Below are 15792 nucleotides of genomic sequence, written 5' to 3' on the forward strand. Positions count from 1 at the left end.
AGAACGAGTCTTTATTTTCAGGTGTATTTTTGTCTCTCAGAATGACACTAGCACTACAACATTGCTAATTACCCTGGGAAAGGTTAGTCTGTCTGCAATTTTTTCCCCCTATAATCCACAGCTATTCTCATCTGGACAAAAATGGGTTTCTAGTTGCCCTTGGAGTTTTTCTTTTGTTTGCCATTCACTTCAGTTCACTTTTCTGTAGAGTAAAAACCTACCTGGGTAGGTATGGTATAATTTCCACACCAGGGCTTCTTGAACAATTTCATTTTATCACTTATAAACCACTTGGTAAGGTGGGACTTACTAATATTGAGGTCTGAGAAAGCCAAAGACTTGGGAACATGGAAGAATTGCTTTTAAGACATTTCTATTAATGTTAATGAATGGAAGATTTGCTTATCCTTAATTTCCTATTTATGCCATCATTGGTCACTGGTTGTTATGGCAACTGAAAACAGAATTATACAAAATAAGACTTATTAAATGGCTCCATTTTAATGTAGAGTTCATTTCATACATTTCAGACTTAACAGTAGGATACTGAAGTTCAGAAATAGACCTACAGTAGAGCATACAATTTAAGAAAATATTTAAACATTTTTCATGTGCAAGGCAGGTAGACTAGTTTGTGATGTGAAGGGTTGGAAATTAACTTGCAATGGCCAGAGAGGTCCTAAACGCAAAGAGGACCAGGTGTAATATAACAAGGGTTAGTGGAGACTGAAGTAATCTAGAAAGAATTGAATTTAAAGTGTCTATAAATTACTGTGAAGGTAACAAAAAATGCCTGTGAACTCAATGTGGTGTGCACGCCTACAAATCTGTGACACTTAGTTCAGTGTGAAGTATGTTTATGTAAAAATGCTATGAATTAACCAATTTATTAATATATATGATAAAAAATTTAGAACATTATTGATGAATTACTTTAAGATAAATATTTCCTATTTATACTCAAGAAAACGCAGAAATGTATAGAAGAATAAATGAATAATCGAGCCCTTTATAGAAAAAATATATACTTTATTTTCAACTAGAAAGGTGCAAACATGTAACTTTTGGTCACACTCTCAACAAATAAACTGTCCAGAAAACAGTCATAGTCAAAGTAGAAACAAATGCTGCTTCCAGGTGAAAAAACTGATCAGCTATATAGAGTCACTCATGTTTTTTTTAAAGACCATTTGTTTATTAAAAGTGAGGCTACCACATTTCCTACCTAGAATTCAGACTTCCAAGGACATTGCTGCCTCACCTTTAGTAAACAATCTGTTTTGATGGACTGTCACTCTAACTGAGCAGAATTTCCATTTATGTATCCATTTCATGCTTTGAATTATCAGACAAGTTTTACATCCTACCTATGGTGTTCAGAACTTGAGGCTAACATTGAAATATCAAAGCATTAAAAACAAAAACAAAAAGGTACAACTTTAAATTAACTTAGATAACTGTACAAATATATATATATATATATACACACACACACATACACAGTATTTACAATATCAATAAAAAAATCTGGCTTGTTACAGGCAAATTAACTTGCCACAAGCTGTCCAGTCTAATAGACAGGATTCTGATTCCTGACCACTGTCATTTGAATCAGAATGTCAGAGCTGAATCTGCTGTTCTGACTTAAAGAACAACTTGACTCAGCCTCATGATGGCTGGAGAATGGCACATCTTAGCTGTCGCTGGAGCTACGGGCAGGTCAGCGAGCATGCTAAAATTTTCCTTCTCAATTACATTCCAAATAGCAGGCATATAGCTACTTTAAGATGACATGCGATGGTACCATCCTTTCTACTAGTGCCCTCCCACTGCTCTTAAAGCCACACTTTAGTATACATTCTGGCACAGTGTGCTAATGTAGTCCCACAGTCAAGTCTTAACTTTCTTCAAACCAGTGTCTGGGGTTGATAGGCTATTTGTTTGACATGGCACAATGTTCTGAATTGGGTGGGAATTTTTTCCCCCAGTTAGAAAAACAGATTTAAATAACTTGTGCTACTGAAATCATCTTTACATAAAAATGAGATGTGACTCAGTTCAAGTTCCAGTCTAATGAGTTAATGTCTCTCACTCTTTGGCTTCACGCCATGTCTCCATACATCTTCCTGTAGTACAGTGACTCAAAGATGTCATTGTCTCCGGGACAATTGTAATGGCAGGCACAGGTCTTGATGAACATCATGCTCTTTTTCATGACCTCACCGTCAGGACACTTGAACTCCACAGGCAGGGTGGTGGTTCTGTGAGGGGTGCAGCACCGGCCATCGGTGCACACTCCGCAGAATTTAGCCCGGTATGTCTTCACGCTGGTGCAGCCAGAAAGCTCGAACTTGACAGGCTTGGAGATTTTGGGGGTACGGATGCACTTTTTGCCCTTCTAAGGGAAACAAGGGAGAAGAGAAAAAAAAAATTAATGACTCTACAAGGGGAGTGGCCTTCTTCAACCCTCTCTTCTAGTCTTGTGTTGTCTGACTTCTGTTTATATTTTGAGGAGAGGAAGTTTGAGTCTCATTTGCCAGTTTTCCAAAAATAGACATGGCCTCTTTTGGAATGTCTTGAATTAACTAACACTGTGGAGGATTTTGTAGTGGAAAATTGGTGGTTCCTATTACACAATCTCTCACTGCAGCAAAACAGCTCAATGGTTAGATATTTTTGGAGATAATGGGGGTATAACAACAAGGGTGACAAGAGACCTAACTTTGGTGCTATCTGCTATCAATTCGGTGAAAATTAGCTAAGAGGAGCAGAACTCCTACCTTAATGTTCTCTTCCAGGTCAGCTTCGCAAGGCCTGACCATGCAGAGGCGGCTCTGCTTCTCTAGCCTGCAGAAGGCGTTGTCATTGGTAACCCGGGTGGAGATGCCCATCCCACAGGTCTTGGAACAGGCGCTCCACTCTGTGGTCTGGACCAGGCAGTTGGCTCGGATCATAGTCGGGTCTGGGCCAAACGTGTCTTCCAGTCGGTAAGCTGTGAGAGCGCAGCACACAAACGCAAGGTAAAACGACTGGATGCGAGATTTGCCCCCTTCGCTTGACCCACTCCCTGCGACAGAGAGTGGCAACACTGCCTTAGACAAGACGCAACTCACCGGCCAGGGCGGGGCCGACCACGGTTTGGTCCTTCGGCTCGTCACACACCCACTCCTCGCAGCATTTCCCGGGCAGTTTGACCCTCCTCGGGGAGGGGCAGTCAGGGCTGGGCAGGCGAACGTCCATGCTGCACAGGGGCACGCAGCCCACCGCCCCGTCCAGGCAGGTGCACTGGTATTTGCAGCTGCTCTGGAAGGACTCTCCGCTGCGGTACACCGTCCCGCCGAAGACGCAGGGCGCACCATCCTTGGCTGCAGGAGAGGAAGGAAGGGAAAGAGAGGGGATGCGGAGGTCAGGCTCGGGTTCCCCGCGCTCTCACAGCAAGCGCCGGGGCTGTGAGCGGGGACCGAGGCTGCAGGGGGCGGGCTGGATGCAGCTGGAGGCAGAAACTCCGCTGCAGCGCTTTCTTTTTCTAGCGGGCGGGCGGGCGACAGGGAGGAGGTGGCCGGACGCCGGGAGGCGGGGGCTGCGGGTCTTACCGGTGCACACGCCGATCTTGCGGTTGGCTGGGGAGCCGAAGTCGCAGAAGAGGCCCTTGTGCGGGTCGCAGGGGTCGCGCTCGGTGCACAGCTCGCCCAGCTGCTTGGCGCAGACGCGGCAGCAGCCGCAGCCGTCCGGCACGAGGCTCACGCCGGCCGGGCAGCGCGGCGCGGCGGGGCACTGGCACTGGCCGCCGCAGTCCTGGCCGACGGCCTGCCGCAGGGAGGAAGGGGCGGTGAGCAGGCGCTCGCTCGGCGCGCACGCCCTCCCCGGCCCGGCCCGGCCCCGGGCCCTCGGCGGGGGCTCGCGGCGCTTACCCGGCTGCAGAGGGCGAGGAGGAGCACGAAGGCGAAGCGGACGGGAGCCACGCCGGCGGCGGACATGGTCGGGGCGCGGTGACGGCGGCGGCGGCGAGGGGGGCGCGGCGCGGGGGGCAGGACCGGGGGCGCTGGCGCTGGCTCTGGCCGGAGATGGGCGCCTGGACGCGCCGGGCTGTCGTCTCTGGGGCTGTCGGTCGGGGCGGCTGCCGTCAGGCTGGAGGCGGTCGGTCGTTCGCCTGAGGTGGCAGTGGCAGTGGCGCTGGCTGCCTCCTCTCGGCGGGGAAGAGTTGCTGTGTGAGGCTGGGGCGGGCGGCCCCGCGCTTTTATACGCTCCGGGCGGCCGGGCTCGCCAATGAGCTGAATGGAGTCCTACACAAACAGGGACATTCCTCGCATTCCTCCCCACCTTCCTGCCTCATCAACTCACACCGGATTGATCCTGACCCCTTGACACTCAGCATTCCTCCGTCTGAAAAAGCTGGCACACTCCAGCTCACCAAAAAAAAAAAAAAAAAAAAAGCACAGTATTTCCAGCATCAAATAGGATTTTTCCTCCTATCCTCTTCACATTACCCCTGATAGATATCATTTAAAAACACACCAGCAATTATTATGTTTTAAATACCATTTCTGTTTCTAATAGCTTTTCCCTGTTCTATCCACTGACATAAATTCTTTTTTAGGAGGTAGGTAGCTGAAGAGGCAGACCTCAGGGATGCCTAAAAAGTCAAAAGGGTTTCCTTTTATTGATTTTGTAATGATTTGCTATAGGCTCTTGAAACTTTCCAGAGAGCAGAAAAGGAGTGAGTTGCTTTCAACCATTTGAAATCTGCAAGACATCTACCTGCAAAACCCTGAATTCTGTATCTGAAAAGGAGGAATTTGATCCTTTGTGATTTGAGATAACGGTTTGGTGCTCATTGCCAGACAAAAAAAGAGAACAAAGCCAGGGCTCTGAGTCTGGGTGCAGTTTCCTGGGGGAGATTTCTAGTACTCTTGCTTTGTTTTAATGCATGTAGGAGTTTTATTGTTGAGGGTATAGGGAAGGAAAGAGGACCAGTGACTATCAACATTTCCTGAAAAGTGGGTCAGTTGTTATGTCAGAATAAATGATTCTGTGTTGGGTAGGTAGAAGCTCTGGGTGTCAGGATGGGAATACAGGGATGAGAAGAGGGGAATAAGGCAGGAGGAGGACAGCAAGTGGTTTGGGGTTTACTTGGGGGCACTTTAAACACAGTGCGATAGGGTCTTTGAGAAATGAGTGAATTTTCTTATACTGAAATCTGTAATCTTCAAATGTGGATTGGATTTGGTTTGTCTTGAAGTAAAAAATTTGCTTCTATAACAAGAGTAGTGTACCCTGTTGTATCTGATTATAAGCTAAGATTGTCAGTGAATAATAGGTTTTTAGTGACTCCCTGCACATCTGTGACTAGTGAATGTCACTTACTACCCACTTACTAATGGAGGGAGGTCAAGTCAAGGAAAGAATAGATTTTCTTCTTCCTGCTTGTGTGCAGATGTCAAGCATGACCGATAAATCTAAGCATATCTCCACAGGTTCGCTAAAGACCTAATTAATTCACTGTGCTTTCATTTAGAATATGTTGTTCAGTGGCTTTTTGAGTTAGTAACGCCAGTTACCATGTTGTGTAAAGAGAGTGATTCTATGACTGTGCCATTTCTGTTTTCTGTAATGCCATATCATTTGACACTGGTGTTACCAATGAGTAGATTCGTTTAAGTTCCTGATGCTTCAGAGTATAAGTTTAAGATAAGCATATCTGTTTCTGATACAAAAGGCCAGCTTTAGAAACAACACATTATAGATTTATCCCTTGCAAGCAGCCTATTTAAACTGGCCAAATTTTTAAAGTTTCAATTCATTCTATTGAAAAATAGCCAAGAAAAAAAAATAACCACTCCAACTTCAGCCTTGACCGCATCATCTGTGCACAATTACCTCGTTAAGCAAGCCACATGTTGTACAGTGTAGTTGCATGTCAATAGTGTGAAGGGCCAGCAAAGGGAGCCTCTGAAGCTCAGGAAGAATTTTCATCATTGTTATTTAATGTTCTTTCCAAGCATTCCTCAAAGAGAAGAGTCCTAAGAGTTCCTATTTAAAGAAGGAACATTCCAAGTTAATAGCCACATGTGTATTAAAGGCAACTTGGCCCCCAACTTTTTCTTCCCTTGTGGATGATTTTAAAAGTCCAAAATATGTGGGAAGCCACAGTGAAATCTTTCAAGACCTAAACCCCCAATTACATCCACCACTAATGGTTGGAAAGGTGTGGTGGATGGGGAAGGGTAGGGATGTGAAGTGCAAGCCTCACCTAAGGTGGGATGTGGGATTGGTGGTGAGCCCTGGTAGCTTGCAGCTGAGGTAGATGGGCCAATGGTCGGGGAATTTTTGAATCCTCAGGAGAGTCTGAAAGCTACCACCAACAGCTTCATGCAGGCAGCAGGGACACTCTCATTCATGGAGGGGATAAATTGCTGTACTGGTTTATAGTTGGGTGACCGAGGTTGTATTCTTGGAACTGCCTTTCATAAATCTCAGAGTAAGTCACAAGCAAGAGCCGTATTCCCAAGTTTCCATTTATAGAATTTTTTATTGCATGGGGTTCATGAGGGTTAAGTAGATGAAAATTCTCAGGGACTTGTTGCTTTTTTTTTTTTTTTAATCTTTCTTGATTTTCTTTCTATCCATATATAACAAGTATATTTCCATTCTACTCTCTTGTTAAAAATGTCAAGACACATAAAAAGAGTTTGTTTATATTGTAAAATTCACTTGGTCCCTTGAAGTCTCAAAAAGTCTATAGTCAGTTTTAAATGGATGATTTTCATATTAGTTAAGAGAAAATAAGCATACTGAGATATATAGAATATATGAAATCTCAGAATAGAAAAGATTCTGTGCATTTTAAGGTTAGGTTGAGGCTTTATAATCAAAACTTCTTTTGAAGGGGTTAAAATAAAAGATTATTATTAAGAGAGTGACACAGAGACAGAGAGAGAAAGACACACACATATACATACTCCCAGAGAGAGAGAGAGAGAGAGAAGACACCCAAGACATTCACAGACTCAAAAGTATGTTTTCATTGTGATACAGACCATCAAGTGCCAGGAAATTTAAAGGGAAAGGCTGACACTCCATCCTTAATTCATTGCCATGGAATCTGAATTCTTGCACTATTATAAATGACTCAGCAAATGTTTGTGTGTGCCTGAGTGGTAAAGTGGAAATAGTGGCTTTTTATGACTTTGTCCAACTCTGACTTATCCCAACTCTTGTGATTGACAGCAGGTCAGAAGTGGGAGAAAAAGGTCTTTGAATTTGCGTGCAAAATGGTTAAGATGCACTAATTTTGACTTGTAAGCAAGTGTTTGTCTAGCAAATGCTTTTTCGAGAGAATTTTTTCCCCCCTGGTAAAATGAGGAATTCACTAAGCTGGCCACTGAGTCCTGTTTACCGAGCTATATGAGGTATGCGTGTGTGTGTCTACTAGGGCATCATTTGTACCGATCGTTTGGTTAAGTCTCGTAAGATGTTCAGCTGTGGATGTACTACATTCCTTCCCTTATGTTTTTTGTTGTTTTTTCCCCCCTAAAAAAAAAAGGTTACTTGATCAGGTATCAGACACAGAGAAAACCTGGCAGGACTACAGAAAAGTGGCCAGACTTGGAGTGTTTGTGTACTTAAAGAAGGAATCTTGCACATTTTCAACTTTTAGTTGTAGACATTTTCTTATAAGAGCAAGTAGGAGTCAGTGCCAGCCCTCAAAGCGGAAATCAAAGCTCCCAAGGAAACATACCGGGAGGAATGTGCCTCAGAGCCAAGACCCATACGCAATGCATACACTGAGCTGTCAGAGTTAAAGGAAGTCTGGCCGTATATGGGCATCTGGACAGTGGACAGTGAGCCATTTGTCCTTTCCGTGGGTTGGGAGTGGGCTTCTGATGTTTCTAGAGAACCTCAAATTCAATCATGTAAATTAATTCCACCAAAAAAAAAAAAAAGAAAAAAGGTATGCCAGAGGCTTTTGAGAAATAGTAATAAATATTATTCTGAAATCTTCAGGGACCCTGGCTTGGCTTATGTGACCTTCTGTTTGCTTCAGATGAAGGTCAAGGAGAGGGCGTATTCGCTGGGCATTCAAAAGTGGGGACAAGCGGATGTTTGCTATCTAAATTACATACATTACCTTCGTGCTGGTTCCTCCTTATAATTAGTTCTCCGACTTTCTTGGGATATTTTCTGATGCAAAGGTATTCGTCAGAAGGCAGTCAGGGCTGTTGCATGTGGGTTGTGTTTTATGTTTGCTTGTTCCTTGCTTGTCCATGGAGTTGGAGGCCAGAGGCGTGAGAAAGGGAAGAAAGTTTCAGTTTTTAATAAGATATTCTTTCAATTTACCATTTGTTTCACTGATTTTGTTCATTTAGTTAAACTCTTGTTCTACTAGTTTACTTAGAATCCTGTGTTGCCTGTACTCAGCTTTTGTTAATCTAAGGCGGTGACACAGAAAGTGGATGCCTCTAGGGGTGAGCCGCTGTGGCCTCTAACACGTTCTCTGCCAGGTTAGAATCTCAAATTCATTACAGTTTAGCAGCCAGGAGTATTTAGAACTCCTTGTTTTATCAAACTGAATGTGAAGATTCCCCTTGGTGATACTTAAGGTATATTTAAGTGAGTGGGAAGGAAAAAGAGGGGAGGTGACTGTTCCTTTAAAAGTGTGCTTTGGGGAGACCAAATCAATAGGTTTAGGAGGAAGAGAGAATTGGGACTAGCTAACTTATTTCAAAGAATAGGAGTCAGTGAAAGGACAAATGTTTTGAAAGGACTGGTGTGAAATATACATGAATGTTTCCCTAGGGATTTTGGGGTGGGGGAAGAAGAGGGAGGGCAGTGAACTAGGCCAGGCCCCATCATGCATCCTTGGAAATGAACTCCTACTTCTGGCCAAGAGGCCTGAGGTCCCCTCTCACAACTTTTGGGCTCCCTGGGATACTTTTAGAAAACCATTAGATACAGCCTGGAGGACTGGTTAGGAGGTGAAGGTGTGAGTTCCATACCTGCCATTTACCTTCCAGGTGAACTCAAGGGAAGGCATTTACCCTCTCTGAGCCTAAAATTTCCCACCTATTCATAGTTACTGTGCAGTTCAAGGAAACAATATTTATGAAATCACTTCCATAGAAGGTACTGGAGTTTTAAAATTACCGTTCTCTTTCATTCTTCAATGGTTCTTCCTTGCCCTTAAAACTAAGTCTAACTCAGAATGACTTTAAAAGCCCAACACAGTTTGACTTTATAACACTGTCCAACTACACGGGGATTTTCAAGAGTTACCACTAGGTGAGAACACAGAGAAAATCAAACCCTACTTCTGCATTTTTTAGATTAGATGTTCAGAATTGATAGAGACATTTAACAAATGTCACTTTTTTATTTGTCTTATACCTCTCTCATCTCTTATATGTCACCTGTATGACAGGAATATGGCAGTGTGTTTCTGTTTTAATCATAGTTTTCAGGATGCATAAAAAGAAATTCTATACCCGGCTTATTTTCATTACCTGATAGTATCTAATCCCTTAATTTCCATTATATGTATATAGTTTTCATTCATTTTTTTCGGGGGAGGTTAGGGAGTTCCAAATAGTCTTCTTTTCTTCAATGAAAAATATGTAAGCTACCACTAATAAGAATAAATAATAAAGAAACAACTAAAAATTTATTATTGACTGTGTCCATGATGTTTTGTTTAGATTTGAATTGCGTGGAAACCAAGGTTGTATCCTTTGCTTAACATGATGCCACAGACTTTTACACTCTGTATGTATTTGGGCTGACAGTTTTCTGAAACTCCTGGCGTCAAGTGATCCTTCTGCCTCAGGCTTCTGAGTTACTGGGATTACAGTCGTGAGCCACCGCGTGGGCTGGATTGACAGTTTTCTTTCATTTCAACTTTGTAAGGTGAACTTATGTAGCCATGGTGGTGACAGGTAAGTTTTCAAATGAAAAGCAAACTAGTAGCAAGTATGTCCTAGAATGCTGAAAACTAAATTGTTCAAATTGTCTAAAGAGTTTCTGAACTATTTTTGTATGTGTAAATTTTTAAATAAATATGCATGTGGGAATCATATATTAAAATCTTAACACATGGATAAGGCTTTTTGAGAAAGTATCTTATCTGCTAAGTTAGAATTTTCACCATACATAAAGAAGAAAATCACATTCTACTTAAACTCTTGACAGTATCAGATTTGAAGTAAAATTGAACTAATGCATTGTTTAATTTGACATTAGAATGCACAATGCTGATTTTGTCTGATCAATTTAACAGGAATGCTTCTTAGAACTATGTCTGGGTACGTGAAATAGATACCCAAGTTTGACTATATAACCTTGCATTTATATATATAAATCTTATATTTACAAAGCCCTCTCACAGATACCATCTTACTTTAGTTTTATAACAACTCCATGAGGTATCATTCTCCCCATTTTGCAAGTGAGGAAATTGAGGTCCTAGGGTGCTAATATAACACAAACTTGGTTAGAGGTGGAGAGGGAATGTGTGAGTTTTAATTCATTTCTTCTAAAGAAAACACCCTTGCCTTTTCTTCCAAACTTCACTATTTCTTTTCTTCACATTCTGTATACAGTGATCTCTGAACACTGTATGTCCTTAATATAGTTATCTCAGATCTTAAACCTTCAAAGCTTGCACCCTAGAAGACAAGTAAAAACCATGGACTAATGAACAATCAATATTATTCTATGGTCTGAGATAAACACAAAATAGAAAGATAATGTTTACTGAACTGTATTAGTAGAGAAAGTTGAGCTTAGATTATTTTTTAGCAATAAAGATGTTTGTGATTTTGCTATGTAGACAGATGTGTTGCTTCTTATTTGCCTAATGAACTGATACAGCTAAAAAAGGAAAAATGAATCAAGATGATAGGTATGCTTTGGGAGGCTTAATATCAGGGCGTGCACTGCTATTGTGACATCAGCTTCAGCCCACACTGCAAGTGTTGTCTCTCATGCTGTGAAGTCTTGTTTAGGCTGAGACCGGGACCAACCACAGGCATCATAAAGTTCTTCTTGAATAATTGTACCATGCACTGATAAGCTACCCTAATGAGTAAATATCGTGACAGAGTATGGGACAGGCCATCAGCACTGAAGCAATATCTACTACAAACATAGAGTTTTCACAAGTATCCCTTAATAAACATGTTCCGGCATGTTATTGACATAGTGTTTATTTTATGAACTTGCCTTTTCTGCAAATGCACTTTCCTCAAGCTGCATACACTTTGTGTTTCAGGCTTACAGTTCTCCCCTTCTCTCCTTTAGCCATGGAAGGATTTGATTTGAATCATGACTAGTCCATGTTGTTAATGGAATGAAATTTATGTCATAACTGCACATGACAGAGAGTGAGAGTGTTGTCTAGGAATGGCAGGTTTATAATGAGGGAATTTTCTTATTGACCCATGCGTGTGTGTGAAAGTCAACAACTACAGGATAAAGTTTCATATAACCATAGACTTGCTAATGGCTGGAAATATTTCACCATTAAGCTATTTTTCACATGTAGATGATGAAAGCTTATTTTGTCCAAATGAATTTTTGGCAGCATTTTCATCATTTCTAACATCTCTGTGTTGGTTCTTCTTGATGGTGGTTCGCCCTGTTGGTTCCATGTGTGGGTGATTTCCTAAGGTTCCAAGTACTAGCTTTCAGCTCTGTAGGTAAGCAAGCAAACTCCTGGCCCAGCATCAAATAGACTTTGAACCAATTTTACTTTGCAATAGGGTTGGACACAGCCATAGCCAAATGTATCCCTTGTTAGCTTAGACCCCTTTCCAGGCAGGTCCATCCCTCATGGGTCAAGCAAATTTTTCCTAGCCAGCTTTTGAAGCAGCTCTCATGGGAGGTGGGGGGAAGGAGCTGGATGCAGGGGCTGGGGGAGTGCCCCAGCATGGTGGTAGCACTTCTGTCTCTCATACATTCTCATTGTATACACAGAAGCCTGGCCTTAATCTAAGGAGGACTCAAGAACTCCAAACTCCTATGTTTCTCATGCATCACATCCAACTTGCCAAGTAGGGCAAATGACATTATGTTGAGCAGAAATGGCCATCTGGAAGCCATTTCATCTACCGTAAGTGACAAGGATGAGGGGAATTCTTAGATTCTGCATGTGGAGGCAGGAGGCCACAGGCAGCAGCAATGCACCAAATGCATTGACAGACATATCACCTGGCATTCTTTAGAGAAGCGATGCTGTGGGTCATTTTGCTTAGGCTTCCTTGTTTTTCCTGGCACCGGTGGTGGTAGGGAAATACTGCTGTTGTGCTGTTTCAGGCAATCCACTCTTCAACCAAGCTAGGCGTACAAAAGCAAAGGGGCGGTGGTGTGGGGGAGACACCAATAGATCATTTTTAAAACACTTAGGATTTGTATTTTGTTTTTAAGATCTTAAGAACAGAGCCTGACAAAATAAATGTGCTTCACATTTAATTAATTGAACAAGATTTTTAACAATTATAGTTTGACATTCTAGTATGAAATTTTATGACTTAAAGTACGTGAATTTTATAGTTTAAAGCATTTCATAAAATTAGCTACCATTTTGGATTTAGAGAGGCCAAATTTTTATCTTGATTTCAAGTGTTCTATACATAGAGGTAATAATATAGAATTAATCTGAGTATAGAATTTGCAGGACTTTGTATTTCTCTTTCTCATTATTTTAGGAGAGTTTTTTTCCTCTATTTATCTGTACGTTTAGCCCTATTATTAAATTCATGACATGAAGCAAACTTCTTGATCCCTCTAAGCCTCCGTTTGCTTCTCTTAACTTGGAGATAATATTGGCACCCACTTCATGAGATTTCATAAAGTTGTGACAGTTAGCAAGGATTAAATACCAAAAATCTTATAAAGCCCCTAGAACAATACTTGTCAAGACTAAGTACTCAATAAATGTTCATTAAAGTAAAATAAAACTTTCTTTTAGTTCATCTCTAAATATTTTTAGATACTAAATTTCTACCTTAGCATATTTTCCATATATTAACCCTTAATCCAGTAGCTTTTAGGGTCATGTATTATGCATATTACACTGAAAAAAAGTAAGAATGTCATGACAGTTCACATTGACAGCCTTTTTCTAGCAAGAAACATACCATTATTGAATGATTTATGAATTGTAATTCTGTCTTTAGGATCTTGTTTTTACTTTTTTTTTGTCATCAAATTGCCACAGGGGGGAGTATAAGTTCTTGAAAGAAGCAAAGAATTCAATTCAAGGGATTTGGTACCAATTATTATTAAAAATGTCCATATCTAAAGCATCTAAAGAGATTATATTAATACCTGTAGAAAGTAGAAATATTTATGGTAAAATAATAAATTAAAATCCATTGTTTAACTTTGGATTTAATAATTTTGTGATAATTTCAAAAGCTGTATCTGGAAAATGTCTCGGTGTGACATGGAGATGTGAGTGTGTGTGTGTGTGTGTATGTGTTTGTGTACACAATACTGATGATGTAGGAGAAGGGACAAATGTAAGTTTCTAGTTTCTGCCATTAAAGTCATGAAGTGAAAGAGGGAGGGAGAGAGAGAAAGAAAATGAGAAAGTGTTAGTCTGTATAAAATGAGGATGAGAATGGCTTGGATGCAATGATGTCATAAGGCCTCACAATATGGATAATACTGAATGCATTTTGTACATATTTAGCCTTATGAAATTCAATAACTAGATGAGACAATTCCAAAATAGAGAGAACTGTTCAAGTGGAAAATGAAATATCCCTTTGAATAATACAATGCAATTAACAGCTACAAAAGCCATGACCTAATTTCATAATACTAATAGTCAAAGACATGGTTATTTCCTCTGCCTCTTTGAAACAAGTGAAGTACTGCAAAAGTCCTAGGGAAACAAAATGGAGGATCTTTAGGGTTGAGTAGTTTGGTGATGGCACCAATGTGACCCTTTCCCGATGGGAGGTGATCATCTTTTGCAGATGATTGGTCAGCCTTCCGTCTCTCTGCTTCTTCCCACAAGTCTTTGCTTAGGACCCCCTGATCTGCCACAGTTGGTGCTATCTTGGCCACACTCTTCCTCACCTTCATCCCCTCCCCATTTGGTGCAGTGTTCTGAAGAAGCCCCAGTCTAAAGATTCTTTTTCTTATGGGATTTCTTCATGTGTGTCTTTCCTGTTTGCAACATACCAGGCTTATTGATTTTCTGACTTGTTGAGGCCTTTGTACATGGCTCACTTCCTTCCATTGTGTCCCTTGATGGTTAATTTTGTGTGCCCACTCGACACACCGAGGGATGCCTAGACATCTTATTACAAATTATTTCTGGATGTGTCTGGGAGAGTGTTTCCAGAAGAGATTAGCGTTTGAATTGGTGGACTAGAATAAAGCAGATGGCCTTCCCCAATTTTGGTGGGCCTCATCTAATCCACTGATTGAAGTCTAAATAGAACAAAAAGGTGGAGGAAGGTTTGATTCACCCTCTCTCTCTGCCTGACTGCTCAATCTGGGACACTGATCTCCTGCCCTCGGTGGTCCTGCTTCTTAAACCTTCAGACCCAAACTGGAATCTAAACTATGAGCTCCTGGCTCATGTTCTAACTACACCACTGGCTTTCCTGGGTCTCCAGCTTGCAGATGGCAGATTGTGGATCTTCTCTGCCTCCATAATTGTGTGAGCCAATACCTTATAATAAATCTGTTTATACATATACATACACACATGTATATATACATACACATATATGTATATACACATGTATGTGTATATGGCTATTTAAATTTAATGAAAATCAAAAATTCAATTCCTCAGTTGTACTAGTTGCACGTCAAATGCTCAGGAGCCACATATGGCTAGTGGTTACTGTATTGGATGGTGTGAGGAACCTTTCCATCATTGCAGAAAGTTCAACAGGGTAGTGCTGGTTGAGACAGACCTCTACTCATGCTTTTGATCCAACTTCCTCCTGTCTTCTGTGGAACCATGTTCTCTCTTTTCGCCTTTCTCTTGTCTTTCAATTTGTTTTTCTCTAGTGGCTTCTTCTCAACCTATAAACGTGCACATTTCTCTCATATGAAAAAGAATAAACCCAAACAAATGAAATACTACAACACTCCCTTTGTCTTACACAGCCCTTTTGATACTGCTTTTTTCACCCTGAAGCTCCTAAAATACATGCACACTCACACTCACTACAAACATACATGCAAATCCCCTATGTCTACCATCTCCAAATACACACCTTCTAGTTGCCATTCAGTCCATGGCAATAACCCCTCCTGACCGTTGCACAGTAAATTTTACCAAATAACCTCTTTGTCACCAAATCTAGTGGATTCTTTTCAGCTCTCATGTAACTTGATCTTTCTGTAGGTAATGCATTAAATCCTGTTCTCTCCAGCTCTTCCACCCTTTCCTTTGATCTCCTTTGCAGACTCATTTCCCTCTGCCTCCTGCTGTGACGTGGGTGACCCATAGTCTTTTGTCCCTGGTCTTCTTTTAACTGCCACATTGTTGATGGTTCCCTGCTCTCTGGATCCCAACCAGAAACTGTTTTCTGAGTTCATTTGTGCTGTTAAGAGGATGTTCATGTGAATGTCCTATGCAGATTTTACAGTAAGAATATTTTACGAAGTAAACTAATTACCTCCTCCTCCCCATTCCAAAATCTGTTCCCTTTAAATATGTTCCCTGCCTTAGTGATTAGAACCACCATCTTCCCAATCACTCCGTACTGAAACCGGCACATTGTCTGATATTCTTTTTTCTCTTTCAATCCCTATATTCAGGCAGTCGTA

General features: G+C 41.4%; 1 protein-coding gene across 1 annotated transcript; it reads right to left on the reverse strand.

Moving 5' to 3' along the window:
• Positions 1-1008: 1008 nt before the first annotated feature.
• CCN2 (cellular communication network factor 2) lies at positions 1009-3997 on the reverse strand. The gene is made up of 5 exons (XM_045544377.1): positions 3912-3997; positions 3594-3807; positions 3114-3365; positions 2781-2992; positions 1009-2398 (listed from the first exon to the last, which is right to left on the reverse strand). Exons 1-5 carry the CDS (start codon positions 3975-3977, stop codon positions 2102-2104), a joined length of 1041 nt encoding a protein of 346 aa, XP_045400333.1. The 5' UTR covers positions 3978-3997; the 3' UTR covers positions 1009-2101.
• Positions 3998-15792: the final 11795 nt, after the last annotated feature.

The sequence above is a fragment of the Lemur catta genome, chromosome 2, assembly GCF_020740605.2.
Source record: "Lemur catta isolate mLemCat1 chromosome 2, mLemCat1.pri, whole genome shotgun sequence".
Taxonomy (NCBI): Eukaryota; Metazoa; Chordata; class Mammalia; order Primates; family Lemuridae; genus Lemur; species Lemur catta.